This window comes from Podarcis melisellensis (genome assembly GCF_964234715.1).
Source record: "Podarcis melisellensis genome assembly, chromosome: 7".
In the NCBI taxonomy this organism is placed as follows: Eukaryota; Metazoa; Chordata; class Lepidosauria; order Squamata; family Lacertidae; genus Podarcis; species Podarcis melisellensis.
Genome location: NC_138539.1, coordinates 84,803,850 through 84,825,310, shown reverse-complemented (window position 1 = coordinate 84,825,310; position 21,461 = coordinate 84,803,850). Strand labels below are relative to the sequence as shown.

Genomic DNA, 21,461 nt, shown 5'->3' with positions numbered 1-21,461 from the left:
CAAATTGCTGCAAAATGTTGCCAGCAGAAGGATCCGAAAGGATTGTTTCTTAAGAAACAAGCAAGTTTCATTTTTCTAACCCCCCCCCCAACAAAGAAAGGGCTCATGAAGTTGCCTTTATAGTATTCAAAAATATCTGCTGTTTTATGTTTCATCATCGTATAATTTTTGCTGCTGTAGAGCAGACATCTGCTTCACCTTTGTAATGTTGGGGGGGGGGAGAGGGGGTAGGAATGACTTTCATGCAGTAAAAAGCACTACCCATTCTCCTTCTCACCAGTCTCCCTGGTGGTTATGACCAAGGTTGTCTCAGGTGTGGTGTTGGGGGTTTTGTGGTTTGGGCCACTTCAACATTCACACTGAGGATTCTTCAGGTCCTGCTCAGGTATGCATGGCCTCCTCAAATGATCATTTATTTAATGCATGGATAGACAAACTAAGGCCTGAGGGCCAGATCCGGCCCAACTGCCTTCTAAATCTGGCCCGTGGACGGTCCGGGAATCATTGTGTTTTTGCATGAGTAGAATGTGTCCTTTTATTTAAAATGCATCTCTGGGTTATTTGTGGGGCATAGGAATTCGTTAATTTTTTTTCCTTTCAAAATACAGTCCGGCCCCCCACAAGGTCTGAGGGACAGTGGACCGGCTCCCTGCTGAAAAAGTTTGCTGACCCCTGGTCTAATGCATAGAGCAGAGCTTTCCAGACTTTTCACGTTGGTGACACACTTTTTAGACATGTATCATGTTGCAACATTCAGTTTTGCATCATTCTGCGACACAGTTAATACAGTTTTACTAGCAAACTGGAGGTTAAACTAACCCCTTTCCAACCCTGGGAGTTGTGTTTGACACACTAACATGTCGTGTCACATGTTTTGGAAAGCTCTGGCATAGAGCAAGTCATGCCCTTGGTTTAGTCTTCACCTCATTGTCATGGTCAGTCCACTTCCTGGTGAGGTGGAAGGCCCTCTGCCTGGTTCCCTGTAATTTGGCTTCTTGCAGCGAGGGAACCACCAGAAGGCCAGATAGAATGGTCCACCTTTGGAGACTGGTCAAATCTGATGGAGTCCTGACTGCTCCGGGCAATTCTAAAATGGATAGAGCAGGTGATCCTGTTGAGGCCTTTGTTTCACTATGGAATGGTGAGACCCATAGAGCCCTTGACACGGCTGAGCACTCTCTGGTGCCATGGAGTCATTTTGCCCCTTGGTATTCTGAGGAGCTGCGGTAGATGAAATGGACTTTAATTTCTATTTTTTGAAAAATTTAATAAAATATTTAAAATCAAGGCATAGATCTCACTTGGGAACTGATTGATCACAACTTCAGAGTTGTGGCGCTGAGGACAGTGAAGAGATCCTTCTTCACTGCCTCCATTGCAAACTTGGGGAACTATCCTGCAGAGTTGTTCTGTGTTATCTGGAGGCTGGTTTCTCCTAACCAGATGGCTAAACATTTTGCAGATAAAGCTCCTCAGATGCCAGCCGAGGTGTCTTACACAACGTCAAGCCCATTGTTGTCAGATTAGTTCCAGTTCATACAGCCTTAGGATGTGGACAGGATATTTGCAGCAATGTATCCAACCACATAGGGACGCAGGTGGCGCTGTGGGTTAAACCACTGAGCCTAGGACTTGTCAATCAGAAGGTTGGCGGTTCGAATCCCCGCGATGGGGTGAGCTCCCGTTGCTCGGTCCCTGCTCCTTCCAACAATGCAGTTCAAAAGCACATCAAAGTGCAAGTAGATGAATAGGTACCGCTCTGACGAGAAGGTAAACGGCGTTTCCGTGCGCTGCTCTGGTTCGCCAGAAGTGGCTTAGTCATGCTGGCCACATGACCTGGAAGCTGTACACCGGCTCCCTCGGCCAATAAAGCAAGATGAGTGCCGCAACCCCAGAGTCGGCCTTGACTGGACCTAATGGTCAGGGGTCCCTTTACCTTTTTATCCAACCATATGCTCATTAGATTTTTATCCTTCCTGGCGTATTAAAGCTGGCCTAGATGGTGTGAATGGGTCAGAAGAATGGTAAATGGATACTTGCAATGATGGAGTGATACCCACTGTTATTAAAGAGGGTGGTAAAAGCCTACTCTAGACACCCAGTGAAGTGTAAGAACAACAGACCGGTCACCAAGACTCCTTTTTTGGCAAAGGTGGTAGAGAGGTTAGTCATAGGGTGAGCAGCCTCTGGGACCTCATGACCAGGACATGTCAACAGGGCTATTTTCAAGGGTTTGGTGGAGGAGACTGTGTTTTTTGGATCAAGGCTGGTTGCTTATCTTTTTTTTATTATTATTATTCAAAATTATAACAAGACATATTATCCAAAAACATATCATCCTTGTTTCCCACCCCCATTTTTCCTCCCTCCCGCACAAAACCCACCCCACCCCGACTTCCCTCAGTTCCAGTCTTTGGTTTCTCTAAGAATGCTGTTTTCTGCATGTTACAAAGTTGTATAGATCCTCAAACTATTTAGCTGATTATTATCAATAAAAGGTTTGTGAATGTTTATTCAAATCCTGCCAAGGAGTCCAGTTCGCTTTGTTGCGTCTTCAGATACTTTGTAAAGGGTTCCCATTCATCCTTAAAGTCACAGTTATCCTTGTCCCGTAGCTTATATGTCAGTTTTGCCAGTTCTGCATAGTCCATCAATTTTTCTTGCCATGATTCTTTAGTTGGGGTTTCTTCAGTCTTCCATCCTTGTGCTACCAGAACTCTCGCGGCCGTTGTCGCATGCATGAAGATGTTTTTCAACTTTTTTGGCAGGTCTGTCCCTACAATCCCTAATAAAAATGCAAGGCTGGTTGCTTATCTGAGCTGTTTGTGTGGGGTGGGAAAAGATATAGATCACCTGCTTGCTTTTGTGGCTTTTAAACTCTTGCTAGGGAGTTAGCACCATGCAGCTGCAGACCTCAGAACACTCTGAGGTGGGTTTGGAAGGTACAGTGTACAGATTCCTACCATTCCCCAGAGGGGGCAGAGACGAGTGGCGGTGGTAGGTGACTCCCTACTGAGCGAGATAGAGGCACCAGTGTGCCGAGAAAACAAGATATCCCGGGAGGTGTGCCATCTTCCAGGTGCAAAGATTCATGATGTGACAGAGAAGATGCCAAGTCTTATACACAACCCCTTCCATCTGATTCATGTGGGTACAAGCAATACTGACTTTTAATTAAAGCAGCCTTACAGTGCAGGATACGGTTTAGCTGGACGTTTTCCCACATAGGCACCAGTGAAATGAATGGAGCCTGTACAAGAGTAGCGGCCATTTTTTTACACAGCCATCAAGAATTTCACAGAACCGTGACCATTAATTGTACTATCCAGTACTATCCTAAATTTATATACTCTTTCCTTCTTCCTGCATATTTGGGTTTTCTCTCTCCCCCCCCCCCCCAGCCTCTGCCTCAGTGCTTGGCTGAAACGCCGAATGGGGTTAATGTCAGGTTTAGGTTTTGGGTGCATGTGAGCAAACAATGATTTCTTAACAATAAATCTAAAGCAAGATGATCTCCGCAAGAAGGCCAAAAGTCATTTCAAAGGTGCTAAAGCAAATATTTTATTTTCTATGTTTGCAGATTCAATTTGTGTACGAGGCTTTGATCCAAACATCAACATGGTCACCGGAATAACTCCAGTTAACCCCATGTTGTCAAGTATGGGATTAGTAGCCCAGCCGCCACCAGCGGAGGTGCCTGTCATCAAAGAAATAATTCACTGCAAAAGCTGCACGCTCTTCCCTCCAAATCCAAGTAAGTGTGCTTCGTTAATTTAATTAATGCTCCAAATCATTAGTCCAGTTCAGGCTGTCGTAATCGGTTTTTACCCAGGGTAACAATGGCAATTTAGTTATCCCTTAACTTAGCGTTTCCACAGGGAAAAAGACTTCACAATTTGGATAACATGAGGCAAACTTCCTTCCTTCCTTCCTTCCTTCCTTCCTTCCTTCCTTCCTTCCTTCCTTCCTTCCTTCCTTCCTTCCTTCCTTCCTTCCTTCCTTCCTTCCTTCCTTCCTCCCCTTAGCACAGCTCTGATATATTAGCATCCCACAACATAGGGAGCTTTCACTTTATACAGTGGTACCTCGGGTTAAGTACTTAATTCGTTCCAGGGGTCCGTTCTTAACCTGAAACTGTTCTTAACCTGAAGCACCACTTTAGCTAATGGAGCCTCCTGCTGCCGCCACGCCGCCAGAACACGATTTTTGCTCTCATCCTGAAGCAAAGTTCTTAACCCGAGGTACTATTTCTGGGTTAGTGGAGCCTGTAACCTGAAGTGTATGTAACCTGAAGCGTATGTAACCCGAGGTACCACTGTACCTTGGTCTATGTAGCTCAGGGCTGCCAGCATCTCTCCAGGGCTTCACAAACAAGGGGACACTCCCTATCCTACCTGGAGATTGAAGCTGGCTTCTTATTCCACACACCAAGCAGATGTTCTGCCACTGAGCTGAAACTTCTCTGCAGGTCCAATATTTGCCCCAGTCCCCGTCTAGGGGATCCTTATTCGCTTGTTGCTGCAGCCACAGGTTTAGTCTTCACCCCCTTTTAGTAGACTCTCCTCCCCCACCTCGCCAGTTGTTTTTTTTGTGATAGGACTTTTATGTGATAGGTTTTGTGTCATTTTGATTTGATTTTTTTTTTACCTTTTGTTCATTGTGATGATCTTCACCTGAACAAAAAATGCTTTGATTAATTGGGAGCTGATAAAGCAAACAGCACTGAGCACATAATTCCCGTCTTAATGGCAGAAATCTGTGGTGTCAGCTGATTAATATTTTAATACCCAAATAACTTCTGTGAGGACTTGATATGATTAGATGCCTTTCTGATTATTCAATGTTAAACTTTTATTTAAGCAATTTATTTTATGTCTGAAATGAATTATGGGGCTGAATAGGAAAGCAAGTGAGAACTTTAATTTTTCTCTTAGATCTTCCGCCACCTTCAACAAGAGAGAGGCCACCTGGATGTAAAACCGTGTTTGTTGGGGGATTGCCAGAAAACGCTACTGAGGAAATTATTCAGGAAGTCTTTGAGCAGTGCGGTGACATCACAGCAATTCGGAAAAGCAAGAAGAATTTTTGTCATATCCGTTTTGCTGAAGAGTTCATGGTCGATAAAGCCATTTACCTTTCTGGTATTTGTCACATCCTTTAATGGGTTTTCTTTGCGGCTTCTCATTTGCATTTTGCGATGTTGATTTGCTGTTATGTTCTTTAACCTTTATCGGAGCAAGTGTTTGCAAAGCTCAGGAGTTTGGGACAGAAACTGCAAGGGCACAGTCACAATTCCTTGATCCCTAATGTATGGTATTCCTCTGAATTCCAGGTGTGAAGGGGGCTGTTTCACAGGATTCTGTGAGCACAGGATGCTCGACTCGAGGGACCATTCACCTGATCTGCTGGAGCCATTCCTATGGTCTTGTTCCTATGTTCACCAGAACTTTCCCCTGTTTTCTGCTGCTCTGTGATAATTCAGTAGAGAAGATAGGCTCCCCAAACGGTGCCAAAAACCATTGTTTCATATAGGGTTTTTATATATGGTACTGGCCCTATTCAGTCAGGACAGCTGGTTTTGATATCAGTAGCCTGTACTGCATTCTTTATAAACAGCCGAGTCCCAATCAAACTTACCTGACTTACTGAAATTGGCTAAGTCAAATATATCTCTCAATCGGTCTTCTGTCTTCTTAGCCGATGGATTTCCTAATTCTAGGAGAGGATGCGGGCAGTGCAAAGTATTTTTAAAATATGGGAATAGGCAGAATCTTTACAGCTGCAGTTGCAAAGGGCATCTAAGGATATCGCCCAGTTGAGCAGGCATAAAAATCGCCGTGTAGACGATGGATCAGAACTGGGTCATTGATGCAAGTGGATAAACCAGGCACGCTAATGAGCAAGATCAGAAGAGGCGAGGCTGTAAACACGGGGTATAAATATATCACTTTGGGATATGTCCATCTGTGCTTAATGTGCACATCTGTGGTTGTGTTATTACACAGGTAATGACCCCAGTGTAAGACCTGGTTTGCACGTGCAGCAAAATGAATGGGAATGAGGTAGAAGTGAGTCAAATGGACTGTACCACTTAAGACATTAATAATAATAATAATAATAATAATAATAATAATAATAATAATACCTTTATTGTCAATGTACAACCTGTGTACAATGAAATTAACCGAGCCTCCCTCCCTCCACAAACACTCAATCTCATTGCAGTCTGTCTGCTTGTCACACAACACACCAACCCCGAAAGTCAGTTGCACTATATTATTTTCCGTTCAGCAGCCTAACAGCCCACAGATAGAAACTGTTTTTTAGCCCAGTGTTTCCCAACCGGTGTTCCGCGGCACACTACTGTGCCGTCAGACATTGGCTGGTGTGCCGTGGGAGGGAGGCGGGCGAGTCGGGCGGTGAGAGGCGGCGGCGGCGAGGATCCGCGTCGAGCCGGGGGCGGCTCCGCGGTGGTGGTGCCGAGCGGCGGGGCAGCGCGTGCAAAAGGGAGGAGCGCGAGACAGCGGAGGAGGAGGAGGCCGGCATGTCCGGGCAGCAGCAGCAACAACAGCAGCAGCAACTCCCGGCGACGGCTCCTCAAGCCCCGCCGCCGCCCCCTCCTCCGCCCGCTATCGCCGCCACCACCACAACAGCCGCCGCCGCCTCAGTTGCCGCCGTCCCTCAGTCCCTCGCTCTGCTGCCTCCTCCCACCCCCAAAGCTTGGAGGTTCCCCGGCAAGGGGGAGGGAAAAAACTTTCACTTTCGTGCGTCCCTCCCGGCGTGACGCTGCGCGCTGACGTCACGGGGCGGGGCTTTAATGGTGGTGTGCCGTGAGATTTTTTTTCAGTAAACAGGTGTGCCGTTGCCCAAAAAAGTTTGGGAAACACTGTTTTAGCCTGTTGGTACGACTGGCTATACTTCTATATCTCCTGCCTGAGGGTAGAAGATTAAAGAGGTGCTGGCTGAGGTGTGAATCGTCCCTGAGAATTTTTCTTGCTCTCCTAAGGCATCGATCCCTTGCGATGTCATCTAGCAGGCTCAGGGGACAGCCGATGATATCATGCGCTGTGTTCACCACCCTCTGTAAAGACTTTCTGTCCGTGGCTGTCAAGCCAATGTACCACAGTGTGATACAATATGAGAGGACACCTCCTATTGTGGACCGGTCGAAGGAGGTCATCAATTGTTGTTTAACATTGTTCTTTTGCGAGACCCTGAGGAAATGGAGTCTCTGTTGGGCCTTCCGAACCACCTGAGTTATATTGTTTTTCCAAGTGAGGTCTTCACCAAGGTAAACTCCCAGGAATTTAAAGGAAGAGACTCTCTCCACACAACCCGCTCCTGATACACAACAGGGCTAGTTCCCCTCTCTTCCTCCCTAAGTCCAACCATCTCCTTTGGGATGCTCCTCACACATGCAAACCAGGTCCTACAATGGAATCATGAGGAGAACCCCTCATAACCTATGTGAAGATCCCAAACTGTTACTGCATCGTATTACGCTAGAATACTCATTCCACCGTATCTCAAACAATACCAGAAAGAGGAAAATAGCTTTGTATTTACTGGGTCTCCTCCCAGGCTTAATTTTCCTAAAATAATGTAGCAAAGTTCTAGCTTCTAGTGTGACAGAGAAGCTGCCGTGGGTTCGGCAGATGCTTTGTTTTAATTGCACTGAATTACTGTTTTTCCTAGATGATCTTTATTATGTTTTCAAACATAAAACATTCTGAAGAGTGTAATTTTTCAAGCCTGTAATAGACAAGAGACATAAAAATAGAATACGTAAGTTATTGCGACTACAGTCTTCATGGTACATGAGGATAAAGCTCTGTTGCTGTCGTTTACAGTATAAAGGTGGATCACACACCCAGTCCTAGATATGCTCTCCTCACAGAAGTCCCACACACGCCATTGAGGTTTCTGATGTAAACAGGGCCACACGGATTGAATTCTCACATCTTTCATTTACTTGCCAGTTTATGCCATCGTATGTGGGGGAAAATCATCAAAAAAAGGAAGTAGTAGGCTTGCTCCATCTTCCTTGTGACGGCCCTTTCAGTATTTGAAGATGGCTCTCATATCTCCTGTCAGTCTCTTCTTTTCCAGGCTAAACATACCCAGCTCATTCAACCGTATTTCATAAGGCTTGGTTTCCAGACCCCTGATCATCTTGGTCGCCCTCCTCTACACACCTTGCAGCTTGTCAACATCCTTCTTAAACTGTGGTGCCCAGAATTGGACACAATATTCCAGGTGTGGTCTGACCAAGGCAGAATAGAACAGTACTATTACTTCCCTTGATCTGGACAATAGATTTTGATTGATGCAGCCTATAATATCCCTAGCTTTTTTGCTGCTGCATCGGAAGGTTGACTCATGTTAAGCTTGTGTTCCACCAAGACCCCTAGATCCTTTTTACATGTACTGCTAGTAAGCCAGGTGTTCCTCGTCTTATTTTTGTGTATTTGGTTCTTCCTGTCTAAGTGCAGAACCTTACATTTGTCCCTACTGAATTTCATTTTGTTAGCTTGCAGCCAGTTATCCAATCTGTTAAGGGCATTTTGAATTCTGATTCTGTCTTCTGTGGCATTAGCTACCCCTCTTAGTTTGGTGTCATCTGTATACAGTGGTGCCTTGCAAGACGAAAAGAATCCGTTCCGCGATTCTCTTCGTCTAGCGGTTATTTCATCTTGCGAAGCAAGCCCATTGACAGCTTAGCGGATTAGCGCTACAGCGGTCTAGCGGCTTCTAGCAATCAGCTGTTAAGCGGCTTATCAGCGGATCAGCTGTTAAGCGGCTTAGCGGCTTGGGAAAAGGGCGGAAAAAGCGGGGGGGGGGAAAACCATGGTAACTCGCAAGATTTTTTCGTCTTGCGAAGCAACCCCATAGGGAAATTCGTTTTGCGAAGCGCCTCCAAAACAGAAAACCCTTTCGTCTAGCGGGTTTTCCGTCTTACGAGGCGTTTGTCTTGCGGGGCACCACTGTATTGGATGAGCATCCTCTCAATTACTTCATCCAAATGGTTTATGAAGACGTTGAACAACAACGGGCCCAGGACAGAACCCTGCAGTACCCCACATGTCACTTTCCCCCAAGATAATGAGGAACCATTAATGAGTACTCTTTGGGTTTGGTCAGTCAACCAGCTACAAATCTACCCAACAGTTACCTCTTCCAGCCCACATTTTACCACCTTCCTCACAAGAATATCATGGGGGACTTTGTTAAAAGCCTTACTGAAATCAAGATGTACTATGTCCACAGCATTCCCCTGATCCACCAAGCTTGTAACTCCATCAAAAAAAAGAAAGAAATGAGATTCATCTGACATGAGGTATTTTTGAGAAACCCATGCAGTACATACATTGATGCAGAAGATTTTAAAGGTTAACATTCCATTGAAGACAGAACTTTTCCTGGTAGGAATAATGGAAATACAATTAGAAAAGGACCATGGAACATTATTTCAATATATGATCACAGCAGCAAGACTTATATACACAAAAATAGAAGGGTTCATCATTACCTACCATGGGGGAGTTGACATGTTTAATTACAGAAAAATCAATGTTGATATTTACTAAAGATTGGAAACCTCTTCTTCTTGCATGAAAAAGAAAAAGAATTGTTATATCTGGGTTCTAGGAAGAAAATAGAATGCAGAAAATTTGGGCGTTACATTGGAGTGGGTGATTAGAATATATAGCTGGCAAAGAATCAGAAGTTCTCATTTTTTTCTGTTTTCCAATTTTTATTTATTTCTCTTTTTTCTTCTTTTCCACTTCTTGGTTTGCATTTTATGTAGATTAGGTTTTTTATCTTTGATATATTAAAAAGATACTGGGTATTTGATATTAACTTTTGTATATCTTTTTTCAAACTTTAATAAAATATATGGGGGGGGGATAAGCAAAGACGGATAAGTAAGCTATTAGGAAGCAATAAAAAGTTCATTTTAACCAGGGATGTCAGTTTATTGTGGAGTTGTTGCTGCTCCTGAAGGCAAGTTTTATGCAGCATCCACATGTTTTCCTCATTAAAATGTTGTGCCGTACTGTTTCCCCATTAAAACCATATATATATATATATATATATATATATATATATATATATATATATGCACACACCCAACAAGTGGTGAATCTGAATTAAAGATGTGGCATTTTGATGAGGATGTTGTGTGGATGATGCAAAAACTTGCATGGGTGTGCAACACCAAATCCGCAATAAACTGCTGTGTGAAAGCACAGGGATCACATTCACAATATCAGTCTGTTTTCCTCTATTATTGACACCACATTTGGCTCAACAGAAGTGTTATGTGCCTTCAAAATGCAGATGGGTGCATTTCTTTATTTAAGCCATTGTTAACCATTTTTAGTCCAATGCAGGGTTTCCCAATCTTGGGTCTCCAGCTGTTTTTGGACTACAGTTTCCATCTTCCCTGACCACTGATCTTGCTAGCTAGGCATGATGGTGTTGGGATTTTCCATTCCACCTTACGTTGCAGACGTGTGAGATTGTTACATGTCACATGTCTGTTTACATTCCAGCACAGTTTGCTGGAAACATCCACTGTGTATTGCTTTTGCCTCTCTCTCTGAGGAGACAGAAAGAGAGACAACATGTTTCTTTGTCCTGATTTATGCTTAATAAATCTGTAGCTTGTTAGTATGTTTCCACAAGCCTCACGCCTCTTCTGTTTGCGCAGTTTGCTCTGCTGATAAAGTGTGCTCAGGCTTTGAAGCCTGAGTCGTTGATTTACGTCACACCTGAGGTAAAGGGATTATCAAGGCTGGAAGGGCATGATCCAGCTGGGGGCTAGCCAGCTGGCTTCTCGACCCCCGAAGGATGCCGGCAGATGAAAGTTGTAGTCCAACAACAGCTGGAGACCCAAGTTTGGGAAACCCTGGTCTAATAGTTACAAATAGCAATAAGAGGGCAAGTTAACAGTCTAAAATATGACATGATTTATTATTATTATTATTGTTAATAATAATAATAATAATAATAATAATAATAATAATAATAATAATAATATCCCGTCCATCTGGCTGGGTTTCCCCAGCCACTCTGGGCGGCTTCCAACAAAACACTAAAATACAAAAACCTATTAAACATTAAAAGCTTCCCTAGACAGGGCTGCCTTTAGATGTCTTCTAAAAGTTTGGTAGTTGTTCTTCTCTTTGACATCTGATGGGAGGGCGTTCCACAGGGCAGGCGCCACCACCGAGAAGGCCCTCAGCCTGGTTCCCTGTAACTTGGCTTCTCGCAGCGAGGGAACCGCCAGAAGGCCCTCGACGCTGGACCTCAATGTCCGCGTAGAACGATGGAGGTGGAGACGCTCCTTCAGGTATACCGGACCGAGGCAGTTTAGGGCTTTAAAGGTCAGCACCAACAATTTGAATTGTGCTTGGAAACGTACTGGGAGCCAGTGTAGATCTTTCAAGACCGGAGGTATATGGTCTCGGCGGCCACTCCCAGTCACCAGTCTAGCTGCCGCATTCTGGATTAGTTGTAGTTTCCGGGTGACCTTCAAAGGTGGGAAAAGGTGCTGAGAGAGAGGAGGAGGTGAGAGAGAGGAGGAAGACAGCAAACTCAGACAATGGGTTTCACATATGGAGTATTTGTAGCAGCCAGTTCAAGGAGTGAAGCAGCCTACAACCCTCTCTTCCTCTTTTTATATCTGGATGGCGTGCTGTTGGCTTCTTGTTTTCCACATAATGAAACCACCGTTTTAATAGGCAGGCTTCAAGCAAACCAGCAAGCATAAATGTTAACTCACTGATACGATGCGAACGCATATGGACATAAATAAAGGAAAGGAGACCTGACGTGGTTTTTGCTTGTTGTTTCCAGGTTATCGCATGAGATTAGGATCTAGTACAGACAAGAAAGATTCAGGCCGACTTCATGTTGATTTTGCACAGGCAAGAGATGACTTTTATGAATGGGAATGTAAGCAGCGGATGCTGGCCCGAGAGGAGCGTCACCGGCGCAAAATGGAAGAAGATCGGATGCGGCCCCCATCTCCGCCCGCCATAATGCATTATTCGGAACACGAAGCAACTTTGCTGGCAGAAAAACTGAAAGGTAACGGGACGTTTCCCAGCCATTTTATCGGAAGGTTGATAAATCTACAACTCTGTCGCAATAAGTTGTGTGCATATTAATGGGTAACAAAGCATGTCTCACTCTTAACTTCCCTATAGCTGTTCAGGTGTGATAGTGCAGGTTGTTAGGTAAAGGTAAAGGGACCCCTGACCATTAGGTCCAGTCGTGACCGACTCTGGGGTTGCGGTGCTCATCTCGCTCTATAGGCCGAGGGAGCCGGCGTACAGCTTCCGGGTCATGTGGCCAGCATGACTAAGCCACTTCTGGCGAACCAGAGCAGCGCACGGAAACGCTGTTTACCTTCCTGCCGGAGAGGTACCTATTAATCTACTTGCACTTTGACGTGCTTTCGAACTGCTAGGTGGGCAGGAGCAGGGACCGAGCAATGGGAGCTCACCCCGTCGTGGGGATTCGAACCGCCGACCTTCTGATCGGCAAGTCCTAGGCTCTGTGGTTTAACCCACAGCGCCACCCACATCCCTAGTGCAGGCTTTAGCCTGTAGCAAAAGAGGCAGGCATACCAAACAAGACACTCTGCCTCCTCTCTCTCTCCACTGCTGCCACATGGGTCTCTCTCAATGTGTGTGTGTGTGTGTGTGTTTAAAAAAATAAGTCTAGGAACAAACATTTAACCAAATGCATGGACCGTACTTTTCTGTGTATAGGATGATGTTCTGTATTTTAAAAATTATGTAAAAAAAATGGGGTCATCTTATACACGGATAGTGCATAGAGGGGATGTGGGATTGGTTGCTGCTGCGAGCCAGAGATTGTCAGCGGCTACTCGGCGTGTTATTGGTGGCTGCAGCAAAGGATGGTTTTGATTGGCTCAAAACAACTCTGGGCAATCCTTCCTGCAAAAAGCTCAGCAATCCCATTTTCTTAATTTGGAGTCCCGAAAAATACAGGGTGTGTGTGTGTGTGTTATACATGGAGAAATACGGTACATGTGCTTAAAAATAATGGCAATGTATTTTCCTTTCACACATGATATCCTGAATGCACTTAGGGGTGAATAATGCAAAGAGAGTCAAGATGTTTGTAACAGTTCTTGTTTATTATATGCTATCTATTGTAAAATTACATAGAATGAAATAAAAATATAAGAATAAGAAGAATAAGAATAACAACTAAAAATGCACACATGGTGGGTAGGTGTAAGATAATTAACTGCTCAGCTTCCAGATTCTTTTATCCGTCACTGTTGTTCACAACGTGGGAGGCAGTTGGGTTCATCCCACAAAGGATTCACTGCTGTTCTCCTCCTCCTCCTCCTCCTCCTCCTCCTCCTCCTCGGCTGCTGATTTCAAATATTGTTAAAAATCACACAGCACCTAGGCAGTATGGTACCATTTCTACAACAGACAGAAAAACTTTACATGGTCCACCAAGTCCCTCAGCAATTTTCAAGTGGTCTCTGGTGGAAAAAAGTTTGGGAACCGACGCTAAGCTCATACAGAGCAAGAGGCATTGTCCAGGATCACACGGCCAATGAGATGGCTGCAATAGGGGATACCCAGCTTGATAAATGCGCTGTGGCAATTTTGTAGGCAAAAAGGACCAATGGGTTGGGTCATATTTGTGTGTTCAGACCCAGAAAGCTCCCCCCTAAATAAATTCACACATGACTCAAATTTTTGGTTTGGTTTTTGGCAGAATTTAGGCCACAACTTTATTGATTACAGAAAGTGACTGGTTGCATAGGCTCTGGTTCGACTAGCTCCCTGCCATGCAGGTAGCGCTGACCCAGGGCACCATCATAGGTCAGCGTAGGCTGAACACCTGGATAAGTGGAAAGCCGGGAACAGGCTATCTCCACCACCCAAGTGTCCCCCTGGACTCAGGCACGGGCACAACCCCCTCTCAGGGGTTGACCAAACCATCGAGTCCCTGGATTCCTTTAACGGAATACCCTTCACATAGGGATGGCGAGAGTGTTCTCCCATCCCTATCACCAGAACCAGAGCCTATCTGCAACCTTACAAGTTGTGACAATTTGCTACGTGGCAGGCAAAACCCCAATGGCAACAGCCAGTTAGCCAAGTGGGGGAAATTCCTGCCGTGCCCCTGTCCCAACGACAGACGACGGCATAGCAAGGTCAAGCGCAAAGCCCTAAAAGTAGGGAGAGGTGGGCGGGTGTTCCGAATGCATGTGCCGAAAGAGGAGGCTCTGGGTCACATGCATAAATAGGTCCTTTGAACCGTTTGGACTGCGTCCCATTGGCCAGATTGCACCCAGCTTCGAGGGACCTACCAATCGGGTGTTGTGGCTGACCAATCGTACCCACACACAACACAGGGCGTCTGTTTCCAGGTCTCACAGCAATATATGCCCTCTTTAAGGGAGGACCCGATTTTGGTGGCGCCTCCGCAGCCCCAGAAGGGCTGCTGTTATTCTACTGATTTTGGTGGCTATGCAAAGATATTGGATCTCACAAATAGAGCTTCTCTGAGTGTCACCCCTCTCAAGATGGTGGGAGTTGCAACATGAGAACTTTATCTGCAGATTTGAAGACCTGAGGTTCAAACATTTGAACAGATACTTTACATTGGACACCCAGATGGTTGACTTTCATCAGCTGATGGCATTCAAATATATAAATCATGACTTTCAAGACAAGTCTGTGTTGCAAGGTTTTAATGGCACTTCCCATAAGTATGTTTATGCTTGAGTAATTGACATGCTGCCATCCATGCAATAATTTCCTCTAAAATATACTGTACAGTTGGAGAAGAATGACTTTTTTAATATAAGAAAGTGCTCCAGTATACCAAACAATGACAAAAAGATCAGTTATGCAAATCAATTATACCTAAGAGCATTTATATAAGCAACAAAACATTATATTTTTTTATTTGCATTCCTCTGAAGTAATATTTTTGAACGGTGTCAGCTTGACTCTGAAGGAGAGGCTGCAAAAGGCTGGAAACCAAGCCCAGCTTTTAAATTGGATTCTATTATTTGCGTTCCATAAGATAGCTCCAGCAGACAAAAAATAAATTTACTGTCAGGGATCCAGGTGAACTTACAGACGCTTAGGAGGAGGTCTGCGTTCTATTTTCAACGAAGATAATTATTTCAGCATGTAAGCCACTGGGCAGTCGGCTCATCAATTTAGGAAGCAAGGAGTGAAGATGAAATTAGGATTTTAAAAATAACCCGTAGAGAGGGCATTATGTTAGGTAATGTAGTTGAGCTGTGAATAATTTCCCTCTAGCACTTGTTAAATTGTTAGCAACTTGTATCTCCTAATTACAGAACCAATGAAGATTTTTCTCCTTGTACAGAACCGTCAATTAACTGTTAATAGGCTTGCAGGCCCATGCAGCTTGCCGGTGATGTGGGCCTAGATTTTCCTGTGAGCACTCAGGGAATTTCCCTAACCCTGCAATGTTGCACACACAATTGCTGCCAAGCTCAGCAACAACCTATGCTGTTTCCATCCAATTAAATGGTTTTGCAACTGTGGAAACTTTGTTTAGTGATGATCATATTTTTTTTAAAAAAATCTCATTTTTTAATAAACAGTTGTCTCTTGAATGTTACTACTGAGTGTCCTATAGTGGAATAAGAAATGTGTGGAATATATATATATATATTATTAATTTCAACATACCAATTATTATACATTCCACAGAACTTCACATCTTATACAATCTTTTTGGACTTCCATCAGCACCACTGATGATCCACCATTTTTATCATTTCTTCTGCATTTCTTAAATTCCTATTGCCTTTAATTATCTTAACTCACAATCCACCTCTTTAACCATTTTTGCAATAATTAAAATAATTTGCCTCACAAAACTTCTTGCAAACCGACAAACGTAATCTGGCCATCACAATTACTTTTCAAATAGTCCGTAAATTTACACCAGTCTTCTGTGGTTTCGAATTCTTCCGGTTAGTTTATCCAATTCTGCATAGTCCATCAATTTCATCCTCCATTCTTCTTTTGTCGGTAATTCTTCTTGCTTCCATTTTTGTGCCAATAATATTCTTGCTGCCGTCATTGCATATAAAAACAACTTACAATCCTTTCTGTTTATATCATCTCCTACAATGCCAAGTAAAAATGCTTCTGGTTTCTTAATAAAGAAATTTGTGGAATTTTTAATATGTTGACTTTTGAAACGTCAGTGGAGTAACAATTCTTATTTAAAAGTCTACTGCAGAATTAGAGTTCTCTTATTAAATTACAGGGATGGATCTGGACAGAAACACACAAAAGATGTGCTCTTTTGTTCAGACCTATTTCCACCATTCTCTGGCTTTTAGTCTGCAGCCTTCAGGTTGTTCCTGCAAAGACAGACTTGATTGGAAAGCGTTGTATAATAAAGATACCAATTATAATAATAAACATCACATTTTCTGTCCGCTTTAACCTCATTTCCAGCTTATTTTCCTCAGTTTACATGTTACTCTAGGCAGCAAATGTCACATGAGAATAACATTTGCTGAATTTTTGTTTTTGAGAAAGAAAAAGCGGCTTTAGAAGGCTGCGATTTCAAGTGATGTAGTGGTTCGACTCATTCCATATTGGCTATGTTTCCCTTTAAAATGGCGTCCCTGTTTTCTTTCCTTGGGCTCCAGATGAGGAGGGGCAAATGGTGAGGTAGAACGAGGCATTTATAAGGAATACAAAGCTGCTGTCACTCCTTGTCGCTTTGCGCCATTTTTCTTTGAAAATTGAATGGAATGTTTGAGGTGTTGCTACCATGTGGGAGCTCCTCCCTCCAGATGGGCGCATGAGGCAGTGGTGCAAGAAACATAAGAAGCTGTCTTGCGCCAAGTCAGACTCTTGGTCTGTATTGTCAGAGGCCCTCCAGTGCAGTGTAGTGGTTAAGAGCTGTAGACTCGTAATCTGGTGAACCGGGTTCGCGTCTCCGCTCCTCCACATGCAGCTACTGGGTGACCTTAGGCTGGTCACACTTCTTTGAAGTCTCTCAGCCCCACTCACCTCACAGAGTGTTTGTTGTGGGGGAGGAAGGGAAAGGAGAGTGTTAGCTGCTTTGAGACTCCTTAGGGTAGTGATAAAGCGGGATATCACATCCAAACTCTTCTTCTTCTTCTCCAGGATAGGGTTGCCTCCCATCCCTTAAAAACAGGATTGCTTCATTTTTGAACATCAGTGTCCCCTGTCCTATTTGGGATGCCTTTTTCCCACTTTCAAAGTCATGAAAAAAGTCACCTCCACCAGTGGCCTGGTCCACCTTTATCTATCTCATTCTGGCAGGGTTGAAGTCATGGGACAGGGAGTTACAGCTAGTCGTAGTTTTCCATTGAATGTCCAAATTACCTTTCCTCTTGGTACCAGTGTGCTCAGTTGGTCCGAACTTAAAAATGGAAAGCGTAATGTGGGTGGTCAACAAAAGAGGTTTAAAGACTGTCTCAAGGCAAATCTAAAAAAATGTTGTATAAACACCGACAACTGGGAAACACTGGCCTGCGAGCGCTCCAGTTAGAGAACAGCCTTTACCTAAGGTGTCATGGGCTTTGAAGACACTCAAACTCAGGACACAAGGGAGAAACGTGCTAAGAGGAAGGTAAAGGTAAAGGGACCCCTGACCGTTAGGTCCAGTTGCAGACGACTCTGGGATTGCAGCGCTCATCTCACTTTATTTTCTGAGGGAGCCGGCGTACAGCTTCCAGGTCATGTGGCCAGCATGACTAAGCCGCTTTTGGCGAACCAGAGCAGCGCACGGAAACTTCGTTTACCTTCCTGCTGGAGCGGTACCTATTTATCTACTTGCACTTTGACGTGCTTTCAAACTGGTAGGTTGGCAGGAACTGGGACTGAGCAACGGGAGCTCACCCCGTCATGGGGATTCAAACTGCTGACCTTCTGATCGGCAATCCCTAGGCTCTGTGGTTTAGACCACAGCACCACCCAGTACGCAAATCCACACCGTGATCAACTCCCGCCCGGAAACCAATGTCCCCCACTGTGGAAGGACGTGTGGATCCAGAATTGGCCTCCACAGTCACTTGTGGACTCATTGTTAAAACCATGTTTGTGAAAGACAATCTTACTCAGCTACAAGCGATCGCCAAAGAAGAAGAAGAAGAAGCTCAGTTTGTAAAACCAGGTTTTCAATTTGTGCTAAAATGTTCTCCCTGTTATTTTAAAAAATGAAATATTTGTGGAATTAAATATTTAAATGAAAAAGTGATTTAGTCAAGTTAAAAATGTGTTAAAATAGCCCCACTTCCTTTCTGATCAACACCAATTTAGTACCATGTTAATTTCCCCCACCCCCTGCAAATATTTTAATTAGCACTGGAACACTTTTTTTGCCCACCTTTTAAAATAAGCTATTAAAGCCAAGTGATTATTCAGTGGTACCTAAATAAGATGTCCTTAGCACAAATTAAAGAACCAAATTATTAAAGGCAATTGAAAACATTGATTAAAAAGCTCAGATTTGTCCCTTCCCAGTGCACATGCCAATGTCATGCTCATTAGTGAAGATAGCAGCATACGCACACACATAAAATTATCCCCCCAGGAAAATCAATTACGATTTGGCAGCCCAAGACATTTGGGCACCTATTTGAACTGCAAATTGCTGCCCACTTCCCACCAGGGAAGAAGGGGTGAGTGAACAAGGGAAAAATAAATATCTTTATTAGGTTCTGATGCCCCTGTGGATCCTGCTGCCTGAGTCGGTTGCCTCACCTTGTCTCATGGGTGGGCAGATCCTGGCTCAAAGCTACAAGGCCGGAAGGCTTCAGGGTCAGAGCACTTGGTCACTGAAAGCACTATAGACAAGATAAATTAATAGTTTACATTTAAATGATTCTTCATCTTACTCTTGACTGTGAGCAGGGAGAGCCTTAAAAATCCTTATCATATAATTATTCCCAGAGCGAAGCTGCTTCATATTGCTTTATTGGATGAAAATTCAAGCCACAACATTTTACAAGACTCATAGTAATTAGGCCTTTGGATGACAATTTATAAAGTTTTATGTTAGGGCGTTAAGTGAAGTCTAGTGTAAGAAACATCATAAATGTTATTTATGAGGCGATTAATTCATAAGGGCAGAAGTGTGTTCATAGCACAAAGCATGTAATCGTAATTTGAACTTCTTGAATTGATTGTAGATGACAGCAAATTTTCAGAAGCTATTACAGTGCTGTTCACCTGGATCGAGAGGGGAGAGGTGAACCGTCGGACGGCCAACCAGTTCTACTCCATGGTGCAGTCGGCAAATAGCCACATCCGCCGACTCATGAACGAAAAGGCAACTCACGAACAAGAAATGGAGCTAGCCAAGGAGAATTTCAAAAATGCCTTAACGGGGATCCTCACTCAATGTAAGTAACACCCGTTAGTCTTCCGGTGGTAGTGGTGGGGTGTTAGGTAATCGGTGGTGGTGGTGTTGTAACCCTGAGGGTAAGTAGTTTTGATATAGTCACTGTGGAAGATCAAGGACCATTCATAAGATTTTACTTCTCAAGGTGAGCAACGTTATCTCAGTGGTGCTGTTGTCGTTTGTCAGTAAACTCGAAGCAATAAGGGAAATGTAAGGAGACTGACCGGGCGATTCCTCTGTCATTGCTGTGAGCAAGCCCAATTATTTTTGCATTGAGATTCATCTGATAGCATCTTGGAGTCTTGTAGGAAGTGGCACTTGTTTTCACTCTTTGGGGAGGGGATTGTAACTAGACAAACAATAAAAAGATGTCTAGCTCTAGGAAACAAGAGTATATCCAAGCCACAGAAAACCCAGCCGCCTTTACTGAGTATCTCAACTGAGGCCCAGCTGCTCTTTTTGCCCTCAAACAGTAGAAGGACTTGACGTCCTGAGCAGAAGCAGGTGATGCTACGACAAAATGGTACCATATTCCAGAGGAGGTGGAAGCCGTCCCAGTTTACCTGTCAAAGCAGGTCTCACCTGATCCCTGTGGATGTGATTTGTTTTAACTGTTTTTAGTTTTGTATTGTAAATTGTTGTAACCTGCTTAGGGATTTGCTGGTGAAGAGCAGGTGGTATTATTTATTATTATTATTATTATTATTATTATTATTATTATTATTATTAGCAGCAGCAACAACATGATATTTTATATATATTGGGGATCCTTATAGATTGCCAGGTGGCAGAAAAATCTGATAAATAAATTGGCAAGTGTGAGTACGAATTCTGCCTTATGCACCAATTAATTATCCAAGGGGTTTGTGTGTGTAAAATATAATCAGTTCCATAACCTTAATGGGCCTTCCTCATAAAAAATAATCAGAATAATTTCTTGGCAGATTCTTTCCCTTTTTTTGTAATAAAAAGTACTTCCTGCCCCTTTAGTTATGAACATTAAAACCAACTTTTATTTTACTTAGACCATGTGGAAAATAGCTTGGATCCAGTAAACTGGTAGACAAATCACTTCAGTCAAAGCTTCTCAGTTATCCCAGCATGGAGTCGCCTTTTCAGAGTAGCAGAGGTTAATCCCCTGTTTCCACTGTTCCCCCCACAGAGAAAATGTGATAACCAAGATTTACCGTATTTACTAGAGTCTAATGCGACATCAAATCTAATGCGCACCTCAATTTTCAGAAACTTGAAACCAAAAAGAGAGAGTATTTGCTGGCGAATGTAAATGTGCCATCAAACCGAATGTCCACCTTAATTTTCGCAACATAATTTGGCCAAAAAAGGTGAGCATTAGATTTGAGTAAATACAGTATAGCTTAGCTATCATTAGTCACCCCATAATTATCTCTGTTGGCAGAGTGTCGACAAGAGATGTCTAGTGCGCCACCTTCCCTCCCTGAAAGTCCCCCCAAGCCTATTAAGTGTAATATCACCATTGTAAGGCATCTTCCAGAGTTTTACTAAAAGGTTGCCTGCCCTCAAGAAGCTCATAGTCTGAAGGACATAGCCAGACAAGGGGAGTGCCTATACATTATTTCTTTCAAAAGAATCATGACTATGTGTTAATGTATTTACTAATCAGTATTTAATTAATTTAGCAATCAGTAATTAATCTTTCTTAGGTTAATTATCTGAAACTTCAACCTTGGTATGGTTTAGAACAGCGTAGAATTTGTTTTTCTCTACCAGACTCCTTTTCTTGAAGATTGGCCTTTGTTAGCTAGGCTGAATGGGTACAATAAAGTAAAGTACAATAAAAACAAAATAATAAAGATCGAAAACATTTTATATCTAGACTCTACCTGCTTTCTTTATTGTGTTGGTTAGGTATTAGATTCTTGTTCCCTTTTTCAAATGTAACATGGAAGTTTAATGGTTTTGCTGAGTTTGAGATTTATCTTATGGGAAGGGTGTCTTCAAACCCTTGTGTGACACCCGCCCGCCCACTGCTTTTGTTGTAAAAT

At 43.5% G+C, this 21,461-nt stretch overlaps 1 protein-coding gene across 8 annotated transcripts in view; it reads left to right on the top strand.

The window, feature by feature from the left end:
• ENOX1 (ecto-NOX disulfide-thiol exchanger 1) overlaps positions 1 to 21,461 on the top strand; it is a 291,224-nt gene that overhangs the window by 199,438 nt on the left and 70,325 nt on the right. For all 8 annotated transcript variants that reach the window (XM_081917831.1, XM_081917828.1, XM_081917832.1 and 5 more), the window contains 4 exons: positions 3,581 to 3,754; positions 4,935 to 5,141; positions 11,863 to 12,096; positions 19,226 to 19,438. In XM_081917831.1, the coding sequence (XP_081773957.1) occupies positions 3,581 to 3,754; positions 4,935 to 5,141; positions 11,863 to 12,096; positions 19,226 to 19,438 (828 nt within the window). The remainder of the gene's footprint in view (positions 1 to 3,580; positions 3,755 to 4,934; positions 5,142 to 11,862; positions 12,097 to 19,225; positions 19,439 to 21,461) is intronic.